The sequence below is a fragment of the Geotrypetes seraphini genome, chromosome 16, assembly GCF_902459505.1.
Source record: "Geotrypetes seraphini chromosome 16, aGeoSer1.1, whole genome shotgun sequence".
Classification (NCBI taxonomy): Eukaryota; Metazoa; Chordata; class Amphibia; order Gymnophiona; family Dermophiidae; genus Geotrypetes; species Geotrypetes seraphini.
Window position 1 is genome coordinate 31,798,154 of NC_047099.1, and position 19,143 is coordinate 31,817,296.

Consider the following 19,143-nt stretch of genomic DNA (forward strand, 5'->3'; position numbering starts at 1 on the left):
CAAGGCTGTAGCTCTAACCACTGCGCCACACACTCCCACTTCTGTTGTTTGTCTGTTAACATTCTGCTGCCTTCCAAAATCTATTCTAATTTTACTTCAAATCCGTTTGCTTACATGCTGTTATATTATTTTTCTATTTTATTTCTCAGATTATTGGTGAGTGCATCTCAGGATGGGAAGCTGATCATCTGGGACAGTTACACCACAAACAAGGTATGACTTCTGATTCTGTTCTGCAAGAGCTAAGGCCATGTGTATACTTGGTATACCTCTCATCCACTAACTCCAAGAAAAAGGAGCAGATGGGTCTTGATATGCCTTGAACTTTACTGTAAGTGTACATCATTCTCTCTCCCCCAACCCTTCTTGCCTCGGCTTAGATAGGGTTTGGTTCTTCATATATTGACAGTGTCCACTACAGTACAGTTAACTAATTCTTTGGCAAGATTCCTTGGGCCATAAAAAGGTTATCCCAGGACAAGCAGGCAGGCTATTCTCACATATGGGTGATGTCATCAGCGGAGCCCAGATGCGGAAGCTCGCAAGCAGACTTGCTTGAAGAAACTAGAAGTTTCGAGTCGACCGCACTGCGCATGCATGAGTGCCTTCCCGCCCAGCATAGGGCGCATCTCCTCAGTTCTCAGTTTTCCGTGGAGCCGAGAAGCCCGTCTTTGATTCTCTGCGTTTAACTTCGTTACTTCGTGCCTTCTCTGAACCGCGGTTTGTATTTTTTTCTTCACGAATCGCTATTCTTACTTTATTTCTTATTTATTTATTTATACTTACCTCATCCTCCCCCTGGACCCCGACTTGTGGTGTCCCACAAGGCTCACCCCTCTCCTCTTTAACATTTACATGTCCTCCCTGAAACTACTCCAACTATCCCCCCTTGAAACTCTTTACACTTACGCTGATGACATCCTCGTCCTCCTTGAGACCGACTCGAACCTCACTAACCTCTCCACAAACATATCCTCATGCATAAAGAATGCATTCACAATCCTAGCATTCCTGGGCATTCACAATGCATATGAAACTAAACGAGTCCAAAACAAAACTCCTTTGGCTCGGCCCAAAATTAGACCATCTACCTTCCTCCATCCCATTGTCCTCCGGCCCCCCATTACAGCTCGAGGTCTCAAGCAAAGTTCTGGGTGTCACCTTAGACTCTTCTCTATCCTTCAATGAACATCTCCAATCCCTGGTGAAGAAATGCTTCTTCAGCCTTCACATGCTAAGGAAAGTCAGACCCTATTTTCACCAAAAACACTTCGCAGTCCTAGTACAATCCATCATCCTCTCCAGATTGGATTATTGCAATTCTATCTACCTCAGCCTAACCAAGAAAAGCCTCCACAGACTTCAGCGGATTTAGAACGCCGCAGCTAAGCTTGTTTTCGCGAAAAGCAAATTTGATCACGTCTCACCACTCCTGTCTAAGCTCCATTGGCTCCCAGTAATCCCCAGGATCCACTTCAAATGTGCGTGTCTGGCCTACAAGATCCTACATGGCATCCTTCCTGTCGTTATCCCTCTATCCTAGAACTCCCCAACCCCTTCCTCCAGATACTCCCAAATTTTTAAACTATCCTTCCCTTCCATAAAAGGTATTTCCCATGCAGGCAAACTTGGGTCATCCCTCCCCTTTAGAATCACTGAGATCTGGAATAACCTCACCTCCCCACTCCGAACCTCATGCTCCCTCCAACTCTTCCGCAAACACCTAAAAACCTGGCTATTCTCAAAACTGTAACATTTCCCCCCTCTTAGGCCTCTCACCTTCCCCTTTACACCTAACTCTTTAATCTCTCCACTGTAGTTCCTCTCTCATCCTTCTTCCTGTAAACCGTGCCGAGCTCCGCATTCGTGGAGATGGTGCGGTATATAAACCCAAGGTTTAGTTTAGTTTAGTTTAGTTTATTTATAGTTAAAATTTTTCAGTCTTCCGTATGACTGCTGGGGCAGGCCACTCGGCCACAGCCCAAGGGCTTTGATTTTGCAGCGGCCGTTTTTCCTTCTATGTCCCGGCCAGTAACGGGCTTCAAGAAGTGTAGCCAGTGCCAGCGTCCGATTTCCCTTACGGACCCACACCATAGGTGACTCAAGTGCCTTGGGCCGGATCATCAACTGAAGTCGTGTGAGCGCTGTGCTACTCTTCAACCTCGAGCCCTTAAACGTCGTTGTCTTTTGGTGGAGAAGCTCTTCGGGATGGATTCTTCCTCCGATCCCTCAACTTCGAAGGCGACCTCGGTCTCACCTTCGACCGAGACTCCTCCTTCTACTCCTTCCACCTCGAGCCTCATCAGACCTTCATCATTTGCAGCAGCTCTTTCTTCAACGACATCTGCTGTATCTTCCCCTGTTGTCTCAGGTCAGATAGCTCAAAAGAAAGTTCCAGCGGTGGTGCTTAAAGTGCCTAAGACTTCCAAGTCGAAGCACATTTACACTGCCTCGGTGGAACCTCCAGCCAAAGCAGGTGGTCTGGTTTCAGACGCGGATCAATCCTTGCCGGCTTCTTTTCAGACCATGTTGGAGAAGCAATTCATTCAGTTCCTTACTAATATGGGACCGAAGTTTCTTCCTCTTATCCAGCCTGGGCATTCTGCAGACTCCCGCGAGGTTGAGTTGCTTCCTTTGTCTCAGTCTGAGCTTGCACACTCTTTGCAGGGAGCAGAGTCTCTGCGAGTGTCTGGTCTCGCATCTAAGCACGTGAAGCAAGAAGGAGAATCTTTGCAAGTGCCTCAGCAGGATCCTCACACTCTATACAAGGAGCAGAGACTTTGAGAGTGCATCGAGGTTCCTCCATCAAGCCTCTGGAGCTTTGATCTACAGCCTCCAGTCCTATCTATTCTTTGGTGGCATCGGCTGCTTCTGTCTCCGAGGCGAAGTCTCCTCGATCTTCGAGATCTACTTCCAAGCACCGTTCTCACCGACGATCGAGGCCTTCATCGAGGCATACTTCAAGACATAGTTCTTCTTCTAAAGAATGTCCCTCTTCCACTAAGACTCGATCTACGCCTACTTCGACTAGACCACCGATTCCTCAATCGAGATCTCCACTTCCACACCTCGAGGATGCATAAGAACATAAGAAGTTGCCTCCGCTGAGGCAGACCAGAGGTCCATCTCGCCCAGCGGTCCGCTCCCGTGGCGGCCCATCAGGCCCATTGCCTGAGCAGTGGTCCTTGACTATTTCTATAACCTATCTCTACTCCTATCCCTATAACCTACGTCAACTCTTATCTGTACCCCTCAATCCCCTTGTCCTCTAGGAACCTATCCAAACCTTCTTTGAAGCCCTGTAGCATGCTCCTGCTTATCACAGCCTCCGGAAGCGTGTTCCATGTATCCACCACTCTCTGCAGCGGTTTCGATTGCTTCGTCCAAGTCTTCATATTCTTTTGATGCCTTTTTTCCTGCTGAAGCTTCATCTTCGACCCAGGCTGTTTCGACGTCCTTGAGTCCTTCTCGAGGCAAAGCATTGGCGGATCAGCTATCTTTCTCATTTTTTCTTCGTCAGATGGCTGTTGACTTGGATCTTCAATTAGATGCTGGTTCCAAATACTCTAAGGAGTACTTCGAAATCATGCATCTACCTCAACCTCCAGCAGTCACTTAAGCTTCCTCTTCACAAGCTTTTGTCTCAGACTTTTGCCAGATGTCTGGAGACCCCTTATACCATACCAGCTGTTCCAGGCAAATTGGACTCTAGGGTTTGACAACTTACAGTTATCTCATCAATCCCTGCTTGTGGAGTCCTCCTTAAAGAGGTCCCATCCTTCCAAGGTTTATGCTACCGTTCCTCCTGGAAGGGAAGGGAAAAAAACTATGGACAAATTCGGACGTAGCATCTATGAAAATTCTATGATGTCCTCTAAAGTCCTCAATTATAATTTTCATTTTATTACTTATTTTGAGTTCCTCATAACTCTTTTAGCTAAATTTCTGAGTTATTTGGATACTCAAAAACACTTTGAATTTCAAGAAGTCATTGCTTCTTTATCACAACTCAGATTACATCTCCTTCAGTCGTCTTATGATGCCTTCGAATTGTCTGCCCGAGCAGCTGCTTGCTCTGTAGCCATGCGTCGCCTTGCCTGGCTTCGTACCATTGACATGGACCCTAATCTCCAGGACCGCTTGGCCAATATTCCTTGTGCAGGCAATGACATCTTTGATTAATCTATCGAGGCAGCCACCAAGAAATTGTCTGAACATGAAAAATCCTTTGCTTCTATTGTCAGACCTAAACTAAAGCCAGCTCCTGCCAAAACTACACGTCCTCCTCCTATATATCAGAGGCGTTTTGCTCCAAGGACGCTTGTCTAGATGTTATCCAGGGACAGCAGGCAGCTATTCTCACAACCCACCCACCTCCCCTGGTTGGCTTCTCTGCTAGCTATCTGAACTGAGGAGATGTGCCCTACGTTGGGCGGGAAGGCACTCCCGGATGCGCGATGCGGTCGACTCGAAACTTCTAGTTTCTTGAAGCAAGTCTGCTTGCGAGCTTCCGCACCTGTGCTCTGCTGATGACATCACCCAATTGTGAGAATAGCTACCTGCTGTCCCTGGATAACACCTGTTACGGTAAGTAACTGTGCTGTGTGGTTGAGAGTAGAGAATGGCATGGGGGAAAAAAAAATCTATGCCTGTCATTGGACCACTGGTCCCCTTTACCGCCCCATCCCCTTCACCCCCCCCCCCGCCCTGTCCCCGCAGCATCCACCCTTCTCTCTCGCCACCTCACTGCCTTTCGGCACCCCTCACGTGGACTGTGCATCTCCCTCCCTCCCCTTTACCTTTGCAGCATGTTTTAAGGTTTCAGACTTGTTAAAAGCCGCCGGAGTGTTCGTGCAGTCGCGTGCGGGTGTGGGCGGAAGCTTCTCCTCTGATACAACCGGAAGTTGCGATTGGCTGGGACTGGAGAGGTGGGGTGATGATTTGTGAATGTTATCAGATGATGATCAGAGAGGAAAAGGGTGGCATTTCAGAATTTGGTGGTCGAGCAGTTAAGAGGAAAGGAGTAGCTCCAGTCAGCATCCTTTCTGGTGTGTAGGGGTAGTGGAGCACAACTCGAGATTGAATGAGGATGTTGGGGCAAGGAACTTGGAAGCAAAAGAATTGGAGGGGTTGTCAACATGGATGTTGAAGTTACTGGGGATGAGGGCTCGATGAAGAAAGAGAGCCAGAAGGCAAAGTTAGTGAGGAAGGAAGAGTGTGACGTATTGGTGGGGGGGGGGGGGGTCAATAGATGACTGCTACTCGCAGAGTTAGGGGAGTGAATAGACAGATGGAATGTACTTCAAATGAAGTGTTTAGAAAAACAGTTAAGAAAGAACACTCTGTTTTTTTTAATTTCCTATAGTCACTGTTGATTGCATCTTGGGATATGGTTTGTAAATATCTAAGGGATCCTTTTTTAAAAGCTGCAGTAATCGCTTTGACGCCCATAGGGATTTAATGGGTGTCGGAGTATTTGTTGCGTGGCAACTGCTACCGCGGCTTTGTGAAGGGGAGGGGGAGTGAATTGTTGATAATGTCGTCTGAGACACTTTCCCCTATTATGAGGGCATAATATTTGTCTTTGCCTGACCACTCAATCATGGTGGAATGACGAAAACAAATGGGACACAGTACTACAGGGATACAAACTGTACAGAAAATATAGAGTGGGGCAGAAAGGTGGAGGTATTGCCCTATATGTTCGGGAAGGATTAGAATCTGTGAGAGAAACTATGGTGGAAGAGAAAGAGAAGCTGGAATCTCTTTGGATCAGGATTCCCAGACACAACGATGCCGACATAAAGATTGGCCTTTACTACCGACCGCCGGGACAGAGGGAGGAGACAGACTTGGTAATGATGGAGGAAATTAAACAAGAATGTAAAACAGGTAATGTCATAATCTTGGGGGATTTCAATTTCCCGGGGAAAGACTGGGACCTGGGAACCTCCAACTGTGGCAAGGAGGCAAAGTTCCTGGAAGTGCTAGAGGACTGCTTCCTGGAACAGATGGTAGGAGAGCCTACGAGAGGAAATGTCACCTTGGACTTGGTCCTAAATGGCATTACGGATCCGGCAAAGGAAGTAGAAGTCACGGTCCCGCTGGGGATGAGCATTCACAACATGATCAACTTCAAACTTGATGTTGGGAAAGGGAAAGGTACCAAAACCTCAACCACGACTTTAAAAAGGGAAGATATGACAGTGACTGAGCCAATCAGCACTCGAGCACTGATCAGAAAGTAAGGCTACCTGTCAGCAAATTTTGCCTGCAAATGTGGTACAATGAGGTTATGATAGAGAATTGCTCGGAGTGCTCATTTTAATATTAATGACCTTGTTGTATTACATTTGCATGGCAGTATTGGAGACTGCTAGGAAACTTGAAAAAGACCACAGTAAGCCGTTTTGATAATCTGCCGCTAAAATACATGCATGCTAAACCGGCTGGAACCAGTTGGCTAGCACGTTAAAGGCGCATTTTAGTTTTGAGAATCTTCCCCTGTATTAATAACTGTACTGATCTGCTTGTACTAACAATTCTATTGTAAAACTGCCCATTGTAATTTCCTGGTTAACTGACCCCAACCTCTTGTAATGTAATCTGACCTTGAACCGAATAGGTAAAGGCAGAGTAGAAATCCTGATTAACTTAACTACACTAAAGCTTGGTGATGGTAACATGTTTTGGGAGTGCTTTCAGCAGCCAGGCTGGGAGAAATAAAGACCGAGAGAAAGATGGATGGTGGAATGTGCAAGCATATCCTGGAAGAAAACCTGTTCCATTCTGCCATAGGACTGGGACTAGGGGAAAAAAAGTTCACCTTTGAGTAGAAGTCTTCAGCAATCAGCACAAAGCAAAATCAACAGAGAATCGGCAGATGTTCTTATTCTCCCTGCTGGCTGAAAATAAGGCCTTTGCCATGGCAGATTCTTCTAAATCAGTGTGCCTCCTGAAATTCAGGTGTGTCATGGCACACTGGGGAGAAGGAGAGGTCTTGTAGTGAGAGGCACGTCCTGTAGGCAATCAGCCGGCGCCTCTCCTCTCTGGCCCTCTTCCCTGCTGGCACCCCCCACTGGTAGCTCAGGGCCCATCTGGAGGGCCTTCACACATGCGTGGACATCAACATGATGATGTCACGCGTGCACGTGATGTCATCACGGCGACATCTACACACTTCCAGATGCCTCAAGCCACGGCCACTATGTTTAGAGTGCCGCAGCGCAAGAAAATTTGTTCTAAATCCCTAAAACTGCAACAGAGAGCCTCCAGGGCAGGGGTGTCAAAGTCCCTCCTTGAGGGCCGCAATCCAGTCGGGTTTTCAGGATTTCCCCAATGAATATGCATGAGATCTATGCGCACGCACTGCTTTCAATGCATATTCGTTGGGGAAATCCTGGAAACCCGATTGGATTCCGACCCTCGAGGAACGGAGTTGCCCACCCCTGGGTTACACACTTCAAGCAGGGGTCCCCAAAGTCCCTCCTTGAGAGCCGAATCCAGTCGGGTTTTCAGGATTTCCCCAATGAATATGCATGAGATCTATGCGCATGCACTGCTTTCAATGCATATTCAGTGGGGAAATTCTGAAAACCCGACTGGATTGCGGCCCTCAAGGAGGGACTTTGAGATCCCTGCTCCAGGGCTACTGATTTCTGCAGCTGGTTTCTGAAAGCAAGCATAAGCAGCACTGTGCTGAAACTCTGAATCACCCTGGCATCAGGGATGAGGAAGAGCCTGTTTAGAGCTGCTACATCCTGCTCTGGACTGCCAGAGCCTCTCAGCCAGATTATCTTACTATATTGCTATGTAAATAGTGTCCTCTAGGAAGAAATCCCAACCCTATAAACATCCCCCCAAATGATACAGTTGAATCTTGTTCTTTCTGGATTAAGGTGACTGAAAAGCATTCGAGATTCCCATATTAGTCCTTTCTTTAAGGAAGGCTTTTTCAGAAAAAGAAATAGAGCTGGAAATAGTTCAAAGAAGAGCAGCAAAAATAAACACTTTTTTTTTCCTGAAGACAAGTTAAACTGGTTAGGGCTATTGAGTTTGGCAAAGAGGGAATATGAATGAATATTAAAAATCATGAGTCGAGTGTAGCAGTTTTGTTTTTTTGAACGACACTTGCTGAACACCTTTTCAAAAACACTGAAAGAGGAGTGGGTTTCTCTTTTCATGTTGTGCATAAATTAGCCTATAAAATCTGTTTGATCAACTATACCAGTGTTTCCCAACTAGGTCCTGGAGCACCCCTTGCCTTTCAGGTTTTCAGGATATGCACAATGAATATGCATGGAAGAGATTTGCAGACAGGGGAGGCAGTGTATACAAATCACAAATTCACATTCATTGTGGATATCTTCAAAATCTAAAGGGGTAAAGGGGGGATGGGACTTGATGTACCACTTTTTCTGTGTGGTTTACACAACATGGAGCAATGAAAGTGTTAAGTGACTTGGCCAGAGTCACAAGGAGCTGCAGTGGGAATTGAACTCACAACCTCAGGGTGCTGAGGCTACTAGACCAATCCTCCACTCCACTAACTGGCAAAGGGACTAACTTCTCTAGAATATTAATAATAGGAAGGAACCGTATATGCTGGGAGGAGAGAAGCTGATATGCACGGACGGGGAGAGGGACCTTGGGGTGATAGTGTCCGAAGATCTAAAGGCGAAAAAACAGTGTGACAAGGCAGTGGCTGCTGCCAGAAGGATTCTGGGCTGTATAAAGAGAGGCGTAGTCAGTAGAAGGAAGAAGGTGTTGATGCCCCTGTACAGGTCATTGGTGAGGCCCCACTTGGAGTATTGTGTTCAGTTTTGGAGACCGTATCTGGCGAAAGACATAAGAAGACTTGAGGCGGTCCAGAGGAGGGCGACGAAAATGATAGGAGGCTTGCGCCAGAAGACGTATGAGGAGAGACTGGAAGCCCTGAATATGTATACCCTAGAGGAAAGGAGAGACAGGGGAGATATGATTCAGACGTTCAAATACTTAAAGGGTATTAACGTAGAACAAAATCTTTTCCAGAGAAAGGAAAATGATAAAACCAGAGGACAAAATTTGAGGTTGAGGGGTGGTAGATTCAGGGGCAATGTTAGGAAATTCTACTTTACGGAGAGGGTGGTGGATGCCTGGAATGCGCTCCCGAGAGAGGTGGTGGAGAGTAAAACTGTGACTGAGTTCAAAGAAGCGTGGGATGAACACAGAAGATTTAGAATCAGAAAATAATATTAAAGATTGAACTAGGCCAGTTACTGGGCAGACTTGTACGGTCTGTGTCTGTGCATGGCCGTTTGGAGGAGGATGGGCAGGGGAGGGCTTCAATGGCTGGGAGGGTGTAGATGGGCTGGAGTAAGTCTTAACAGAGATTTCGGCAGTTGGAACCCAAGCACAGTACCGGGTAAAGCTTTGGATTCTCGCCCAGAAATAGCTAAGAAGAAAAAAAAAAAAATTTAAATTGAATCAGGTTGGGCAGACTGGATGGACCATTCGGGTCTTTATCTGCCGTCATCTACTATGTTACTATGTTACTATATTGGAGCAAGTTATATAAAAATGATGTTAAAAATCAAGAAATAAAATAAGAGGAACAATGTCAACCCACAAAGCCAGTTTGTCCTTTTGCCAACTGTAGAGCCCTTTTACTATAAACTGTGCTAAAATTTGGATTTGATGTATTTAACGCAAGACTAGCGCATGAGAGAACGTGGCACATTTTAGGACCCTTTTTCTCTGGGTTTTGCAGGTCTGGTGCTAATAGCACACGAAACCTGCAAAAAAAATTAATAATAATAATGTGGGAGCACTTACCGCCTTCTGTTTTGGAGACACTAGGAGCTCCTCATGTTAACTGTGCATTATCTAGTTAGCAGCGTTATTCCTGGATTATTTACTCGTGAAATTCTGTGAATGCAGAATTCCTCACTCTCTCAGGATGTAAAGAATTCTGCATCTGCTGTGCAGAATTCAGGGCAGATATGTGCAGTAGAGGAGAAAGTAAACTGCTGCACAGCGGGTCACTTCCTGTGCTGGCTTAGACCCGACTGTTTATGTGAACCGCAATCTTGCACGTGCAGAATTCCACCAGGAGTGATTATTGGGCCACAAGGGGAGGGTTCCCCCTAGTCCTGCCTGCATGCCTCTCTAGGGGCTACTTGTTAAAAAAGCAGTGGTGATCCAGGGGTCCATGGGAGATCATCCAGTGGTCTGGGGAGTCTGTCGGGGTGGATCTGGAGGATTTTTGGATGGGAGCGAAGCCCAGTTACACCTGTCCAGTCTGGTAGCTTCCTGAAAATGGTTCCCCTAGTAGTATGTCTCCATTTTCAGGCAGGCTCCGGACTGGGAAAGAGCAATTGAATCTCTCTCCTGCCCAATGACCCTCTGGACCTCGCCTCCCAGATGTCTTGGATTCCCTCCTCCCCTCCCCGACCACCAATGCTTTTTAACAAGTAGTCTCTAGGGAAGGGGGTGGGAAGCTCGGGAGCATTGATGGTCCTGGCAAAAAGCTGGGGTTATTTTACCATGATCTTTGATGCTTGCGATGTATCACTGCAAGGTGTGTTAGGGCATTTACATAGTAATGAGATGCAAACCATGTATTTGCATATTTTGCATCTCATTACTGCCTAATCAGCAACAACTTAAATTTTATCATCTCGATATTTTAGGTCAGGCAGCATTAGTGCTTTTTAACTTGTGTTAAGGCCTAAATAACGTGAATTAAGGCCCCAGTGCTGCTTCATGAATCCCCTCCTCAGTATATTTATTGCAGGTGAATTTTTCACCCACTCATCAGAATGGCCATTTGTCAGATATGATCATATGCAACAGGTAAGTCATTTTACTGATGCAGTGTTAGTTGGAGGAGTGAGTGGAGTAGAATGGGTACAAGCAGATTGATTTTTCACTCCATCTAAAATTAAGACTAGGGGACACTCTATGAAGTTACAGGGAGATACTTTTAAAACCAATAGGAGGAAATATTTTTTCACTCAGAGAATAGTTAAGCTCTGAAACACATTGTCAGAGGTTGTGGTAAGAGCGGTTAATGTAGCTGGTTTTTAAGAAAGGTTTGGACAATTTCCTGGAGGAAAAGTCCATAGTCTGTTATTGAGAAAGACATGGGGGAAGTCACTGCTTGCCCTGGATCGGTAGCATGGAATGTTGCTACTCTTTGGGTTTTGGCCAGGTACTAGGGACCTGGATTTACCACCGTGAGAACGGTCTGCTGGGCTTCATGGACCATTGGTCTGACCCAGTAAGGCTATTCTTATGTGATTGTAATTTGAGGAGTCATGGAATAGAGAAGTAGGTCTCATGGTCTTGCAAGATTTGAGATTTCTTCAGTCCCCTGCCCGCATAGGGAAAGAAAATCTAAGTTGTAGATTTATTAGAAAATTGAGTAACATAAGGCAGTGTATATTGAATTGGCACTGCAGCGGTAGAACATCCCAGAGTTAGCGAGGAGATCGATCGGCCAAATGGAGAAATGCTGGGACAGAAAGGTCGGAGACCCGCACCTGTTGTGACAGATCCTGCATGTAGTGAGACAGAAAGGTGATTTACGTGGCCGCTGAAGCATATAGAAACGGCAGAGGGTATATTTCGGAACCTGGGCAATAGATGCACTAAACCTAAAACAACAACAACAAAAAAAAAATTGAGTAACATAAGCCAAAATGTGTGTTTTGATTTTCAGCTCTACTCCTGACTGTGTATTACGTTAGGTAAAATGACATCATTCCCCCTATGCTTCAGTTGCAATCCCTTGCTCTTTAACCAGTGCTGTGTGTGAGGAGTTCACTTTAGTTCCCTGTGCCTATGCTTACTCCTCTGTAGGTAGGATGATATATATTTTGCTCCCTTTTCCTTGGTAAAACTCACAGCTAAAGTTGTTTGTGTATCATCATACACCTACACTGAAATTTTCCACCCAGTGCATGCAGCAGTAGCCAAAAAAAAAAAGCAAACAGGGTGCTAGGGATTATTAGGAAAAGAATGGCTTATAAGACCAAGAACATGAAGATGCCTCTGTATCGTTCCACAGTGCGACCTAATCTTGAGTATTGCGTTCACTTCTGGTCACCGCCTCTCAGAAAAGATATAGCTGAATTTAAAAAAAGGTTCAAAGAAGAGTGAATCAGAATGATTAGGGGGATGGCACTCATCTCATGAGGACAGGCTAAAGAGATTAGAGCTCTTCAGCTTGGAAAAGAGACGGCTGAGGGGATATGATTGAGGTCTATACATTATGCTCCGTCTCTAGCAGTCTTCAAATCCAAGCTAAGAGCCCACATTTCAACTCTTAACTCCCACTCACTGTCAGATACCTATATCCATTGTATCATTCCTTCTACCAGAAACTCCTCAATCCTGAGATGTCCAGTCTCTGTCCTAATTTGGTTGTAAGCTCTTCAGAGCAGGGGCCATCTATTGAATATTAAATGTACAGCGCTACGTACGCCTTTTAGTGCTATAGCGATGATAAATAGTAGTAGTGGTCTACAAAATCCTGGTGATTTCTTTTACTGTTTCAAAAATTATGAAGACTAGGCGATATTCAGAGGTTACATGGAAATACCTGTAAAACAAATAGGAGGAAGGGGGGGGGGGGTTGAAAATCTCAGTGAAGTCATCTAAACCAAAGCATTCTTTCATTGTGTAAAATGATTATGGGATTAGGTCATGAAGCATCAAACTGGTACAAAATATTAGTGTTGAAACAATTTTATTGATGTTATATCAAGTACATTAAGTACATCACCAAACAGTCCCCATCCCCTCCCCCCCCCTTCCATCAGCTACTTTTGAACTGGAAGGGATAGCCCAGGACTCTCAAGCCCAACAAACCCAAAATGAACTGGGGAATCTGAGTTCTGATAATTCCCAAGCTCTACCATAATAACAGGACCAAGAACCAGCCCCCCCCCAACCACTAGTATAATCCTACACACCCATCCTCAAAAGCAGCTTTCCCCCTCCAATGAACAAGAAAATCTAAAACATATCCTACAGGACCACAAAGCGTAACTGGGAAACAAATCACACTAAGTGGTACAAAATATTAATACAACTGGAACAACAAAAAATGTAATATAGATGGTTTACGTGATATATGGTCTCGTGAACTTAACTGTATCTATATCTGATGATCAATGGAAGTTTATATTCATTAAGCACTGTCGATGCTGTCAGTCTGCTTCCATGAAACAATCTTTATTTTTTGTGGTCAGACGTGTTGTATGGACTCCTGTTAAACAAGATTCATTCTGAATACTCTCCTCCTATGTGTTGGTCTTGTGGTAATGATAAAGGCACTTTAGATCATATGTTATTTCAATGTCTTATGGTTCATGATTTGGGGCAGCAGGTATGGAGTCATGTTCCCTTAATGTATGCTGGAGTAATTTTCAATCTCTTTGATGCATCTGTTGATATGCCTAATGATTACAAAAGGTTAATAGCAATACTTACTGCTGTTAACGATTCAAACTGTTCTGAAAACATGGAAAAATGCATCTTTATCATTTCAATTTTGGTGGAACTCAGTTTGCCTAATTGGGAAATATGAGGCAACTATAATGGAAAAGAGAGGCAAGAAGGCTAAATTTAAAAGATTGTAGTCACCCATTCAAGTATATGTGGATAATGGTTAAGTGGTATTGGAAAATGGATACGTATGGATGTATATTGTGTGAATGTTATGATATGATTTTTTTTCACTCTCTGCGTATGGGGAGGGGTGGGTGGGTTTGGGGATAGTTAGTTCTAGCAATTTTAGAAATATCCTTTGCTTTGTGATTAAATAATTTGTCAACAGATTTTTCAGAATTATATTCTCTCCTGTTTGAATGTATGTTTATTATACAAAATTTGAATAAAAATTTTGGAAATAAAAAGAAACCAAATAGGAGGAAATATTTTTTCACTCAATGAATAGCTAAGTTCTGGAACTTGTTGCTGGAGGATGTGTTAACAGCGGTTAGCATATCTGGGTTTAAAAGAGGTTTGGACAAGCTCCTGGAGGAAAAATTCATAGCCTGTTATTGCCCAGATTTCAGTAGCGTGGAATGTTACTATTTGGGGTTTCTGCTAGTTACTTGTGACCTAGATTGGCCACTAGGTTAGATGGGACTATTGGTCTGACCCAGTATGACTAGTCTTGTGTTCTTATATGTGTGTGGATCCTGGAGGTCCTCTTAGCTGAATAGCCTTGCAATATGATGTTTAGATTATAGGTATACTATTCCTCTCTGGTAACATTTTCCTGGCATTCTCTCTTTGGGCAGGTCCATGCAATTCCTCTCAGATCTTCCTGGGTTATGACCTGCGCCTATGCTCCCTCTGGAAATTTTGTGGCCTGTGGGGGTCTGGACAATATCTGCTCCATCTACAGCTTGAAGACCCGTGAGGGCAACGTGAGAGTGAGCCGGGAGCTACCAGGGCACACAGGTAAATGCTAGAAGTGGGTGGTGATGAATGGGATAGTGACTAATGATTGATCTGTGATGTTCAATTCAGATCTGGCAGGTTTTTCTGTAGGCAAGCTGGATGAATCAGCCACACAAGTAGGTAATTTAATGCTGTCAGATGATAACGGCATTTATTAAAATGTAGAAAAAGTAACACAATGACTTTATGCCATGCCAAATACCTTTGATTTTGTTTTCTCCCTGTTTTCTCTATGGAACTTGTCAGCTATCTTTCTCTTTCAAAAATCATGAAGACTCAATGATGTAAATACCTATAAAACAAATAGGAGAAAATATTTTTTCACTCAGTTAAAGCTCTGGAACTTGTACCCCTCTCACTTACATGCTCACTTAATTTATTTTGTAAGTTTCTTCTATCTTAATTATAATATGTACATCGCCTAGAAATTGTAATAGGCGATTCATCAAATTAAATAAACTTGCCTATCTTATTTGCCTGATCACCTAGTTCCCTTCAGATTTCTCAGGAAGTGCGCCACCACTTAGTTACCCATCTGGAAGTCTACCCAATCCCTTCAGATTTCTCAGGAAATGCGCTGCTGCGAAGCGGTGGCGCCATCAAAGTCACCCACCCGGAAGTCGACCCGGTACTACTCCTTTAAATAGGTGCCTCCAGTGGTGCACGCCGAAGGTGTGCACTTAAGGAGCAGATAATGCTCCTTCGTGCGCATTAAAATTTTTCCCAATGTATCCTATCGTTTCTTCTGATTTTTAACAGTTCCAGTAAAGTCCTTTTCTCTCCTCCATTCAACAATCACTGTGGAATGTCCATTGCAAATTCCTGTCATCTGAGGTTGTCGCATTTGCCCCCCAATTCACACCACCCAAGTTATTCAACAACACAGGTGTCTATAAATCTATCAACTCATTTTTACCCCCATTTCAGACTGCTCTTCACACCACAAACTCCAAAATCTTATCATATGGACATATCTCAAATAGTCTCCACCTCCTTCTACTACCTTTGCCAACTGAGAAGAATCAAACCTTACATCTCCAAACCTGACCTAGCCCAACTCCTATACACCTATGTTCTCTCCAGGATTGATATCAACGGTTACGTCTGGGGTCCTTGAGGCTGCCTTGCCTTCCAGAAAACATAACAATTGATCTGGTTCATAAGACATATCTATTTGCCTGATAAGTAATACAACATTTACAAGGAAAGCGAAGTTGAAAGGCAGCTCCTAAACTTAACATTGATTGATGAAAAGTCAAAATTTTTTTACACCTAGGCTGTGTCCACTTTGAAGCATCAGGAAAAATCACTATTTTGTGTCCATAGAATTCAACATTCTCAGTCTATCTATAGATTAGATAAAGAATTGATTCTTTATCCTGCATGAAAACAAAAGTCACCAATAAAGTGGCCCTAGCTGAAATTTCGATTTGTGATGATTCTAACATTCCAGTGAAATCCAAATCACCAGACTGTACTGCCTTTTTATTTTTTTTTCTTCTTTAACTAAATTTAGATAATACAACTTCTGTAGTGGTGGAATATTGGTCTCAGGATATTTTAGAACTGTTTTTAGAAATAGTTGAAATAACTCCTTCGGAGACTGCAATCTGGAAACCGGAAAGTTAATCAGTCTCAAGTTTAAGTTTCTGTTAGCATTTTCCAAATTTTCAATTTTCCTTATTAACAAATTTTTATCTTTCAATTGCTGATTAGAAGAAACTTTTATTTCTGAGACCAGTTTTTCTACTTGATCCATTCTAGTAGTCTGTTGTTGAATCTTTTCTTAAAAATTTTTAAATTATATAGCTGAATTCTTAGTTGAGGAAATAGGAGAGGTGATAGGACAGAGTACAATTCTGGGGTTCAAAAAGGGACTGGATGACTTCCTGGAAGCGAAGGGGATAACAGGGTAAAGATAGAGGTTTACCTTACAGGACATTGAGCGAATAGGGTATGGATATTTTAGGTTAGGTAGGGAACACTTTCAGGTCATGGACCTGGGGGGCCGCCGCAGGAGCGGATTGCCGGGCACGATGGACCCCTGGTCTGACCCGGCAGAGGCAACGCTTATGTTCTTAAATAGGAGCATACCTGGTGCAAGCTCTCAGTTGCTCCCCATAATACCTCCATATCTATCATTGCTGGTTTTTCCAAAGGGTTAAGGGATGAAAGAGAAGGTAATTGACCCGAAGAAACTGGTACTACAAAATCTTGAACACCATTTCCATTCTCGTTGTCCTCTGGAAACAGACTCCTTCAAATGCTAACGCAGGCTGATGTAAACGTGACTGAGTTCGAACTACCTCCAGGGTCAAGGGTGAAACCAGCAGCCCCAATGGAGAAAGTAACTCTGGCGCTTCCTGCAGTGCTGTTGGTGTCCCCCGACAACATTCTGGGACATGGAGGAACACCAGGACCCACTGGGCTCAACGATACCTCACTGTCCAGGTCTGGGGTCTGCCCACCTTGGTCCATGGATCCGCCCGAGTCAACAGGAACAGCAGAAGTTGTAATTGCTGTTTGTCGCTTCAATGAAGTGGCAGAGGAGGCAGGAAGATCATTCCTCTGTTTTCCCCTTCATTTAGGCATGTTGAAGAGAGAATTATCCTCTCAATAAGGGGAAAAAGTGAACGTTGAATTTATAAAATTTTGCCAATAATGCAGGAGCCTCTTCTAGCGCATCCTACTTTGATCTAACTTGACTGGTTCCTCTTCTGACTCAATTTCACCAACAATGCGAAAATGCTACTTTCCATTCTTTGGACCCTAGATCTATTCTATGATCACTAACAGTCTAACATCTTACAAAATGCCCAAATTATGGAAAGCAGTGATGATTCATCCCAAAATAAGACTTCAAGGACTCCAAAACCGACTGTTCAAATTATCTCCCCATAGCTAATCTGCCATTCCTTGCCAAGATTATGGAAAAAATTGTCTTTAGTTAACTTTTTGACTTTGTGGAGAAAACAAATGCACTTCACCCTAACCAAACCAGATTCAGACCGAATCACTCAACAGAATACTCTTTGATTTGCCTTACATCTTCAATTCTCTATCATTTGGACCAGTGGTTCCCAACCCTGTCCTGGAGAACCACCAGCCAGTTGGGTTTTTGGGATAACCCTAATGAATATGCATGAGAGAGATTTGCATATAATGGAGGTGACAGGCATGCAATTCCGCTCCATGCAGATTCATTAGGGCTATCCTGAAAACCTGACTGGCTGGTGGTCCTCCAGAACAGGGTTGGGAACCACTGAATTAGACCACAGGAAATCAATGATACTAATCTCACTAGACCTTTTGGCAGTCTTTGACACTTGATCATCATCTGCTAATTCATAAGACTTCAATCTATTGGAATCTCAGGAAATGCCTTGGACTGGTTTTCTTCTTACTTTTCAGATCGCTCTTACAAGGTCATAACAAAGGAAGGTTTATCAGACTCCTGTTCACAGGAATATGAGGTACCTCAAGGATCAATAGTATCCCCACTTCTGTTCAATATTTTTCTAGCTCCCTTAATGACTTTGAGCCAATCTATAGGATTCACTATCTGTGCTTATGCGGATGATATTCAACTGCTTCATCTAATAAATCAAGATCCATTAGATATTCAAGAGATCAACAAAAAAACTGGAGCATATAACTAACTGGTTAAATGATAACATGCTCTCTCTAGACATCTCTAAATCAAAAATTATGTTGTTGTCCAGTAATGTAAGAAAATCTCTCCCATTTGTTTAAATTCCACTGCAATTACTACAATTACGTTACTTGATGTGACTTTAGATAACAACTTATCAACAGATCAGTACGGTAGTACAAAAGTGTTTCTACAGACTTCGTATGATTTATTCTATCGTTAATCTCTTAGAAACTTCCTCTTTAAATATCCTTATACAGTAACTCCTCTGAATCCATGGTTTCAGTACCCGCGGATTCGGTTATTCGCGATAAAAATTTTTTTTTTACCCAAAACTCTGCATCGGACCTTGCCTGGTGGTCTAGCGGCAATATGGGGCAGGATCAATCATCCTACGCTCCTGCCCCGTGCAGAGCCGTCATCAAAATGGCACAGATAACCCCTATGCAAACCCGGGACCAAAAACTGAAAGAACGAATATATTTTTAAAAAAACACCCTAAGATTCAAGATTCTGTGTGCAGTACAACCCCCAGAGCAAAAGAAACAAATGTATTTCTTCCTGAGCAGTGCAAAAGATAGACAGCAGATTCAAATGCTCAAAATTGACACAATTCAAACACTAACTTGAAAATAAAATCATTCCCCCCTATCTTTGTTGTCTCCCTTCCCTCCATGCTGTGCTTCCCTCCGGTGGGTGTCTAACCTTCTGGCTGGCTCCAACCTAGCCGTTTTATGCGGCCCGCGGTCCGATGCCCCCCAGTGTCATTTTGTGGCCGGTTCCCTCCTTCTCACAGCTGTAGTGTGCACAGAGCCGCATCCTGCACCTAAACCAGAAGCTTTCTGTCTGACGTTGCAACGTCAGAGGGGAATGCTTCTGGATAAGGTGTGAAACGCGCGAGGAGCCACTGCACACTACGGCTCCATGCACACTACGGCTGTGAGGAGCCGGCCACAAGGTAACACTGGGGGCATCGGACCGCAGGCCGTATAAAGCGACCAGGCGGGCTGGATTTGGCCCGCGGACTTTGAGTT

The 19,143-nt window shown here is 44.0% G+C and overlaps 1 protein-coding gene across 5 annotated transcripts in view; it reads left to right on the plus strand.

Annotated features, from left to right (window-relative positions):
• Positions 1 to 19,143, plus strand: part of GNB2 (G protein subunit beta 2) — a 212,245-nt gene that overhangs the window by 177,221 nt on the left and 15,881 nt on the right. For all 5 annotated transcript variants that reach the window (XM_033923772.1, XM_033923771.1, XM_033923776.1 and 2 more), the window contains 2 exons: positions 150 to 213; positions 14,295 to 14,457. In XM_033923772.1, the coding sequence (XP_033779663.1) occupies positions 150 to 213; positions 14,295 to 14,457 (227 nt within the window). The remainder of the gene's footprint in view (positions 1 to 149; positions 214 to 14,294; positions 14,458 to 19,143) is intronic.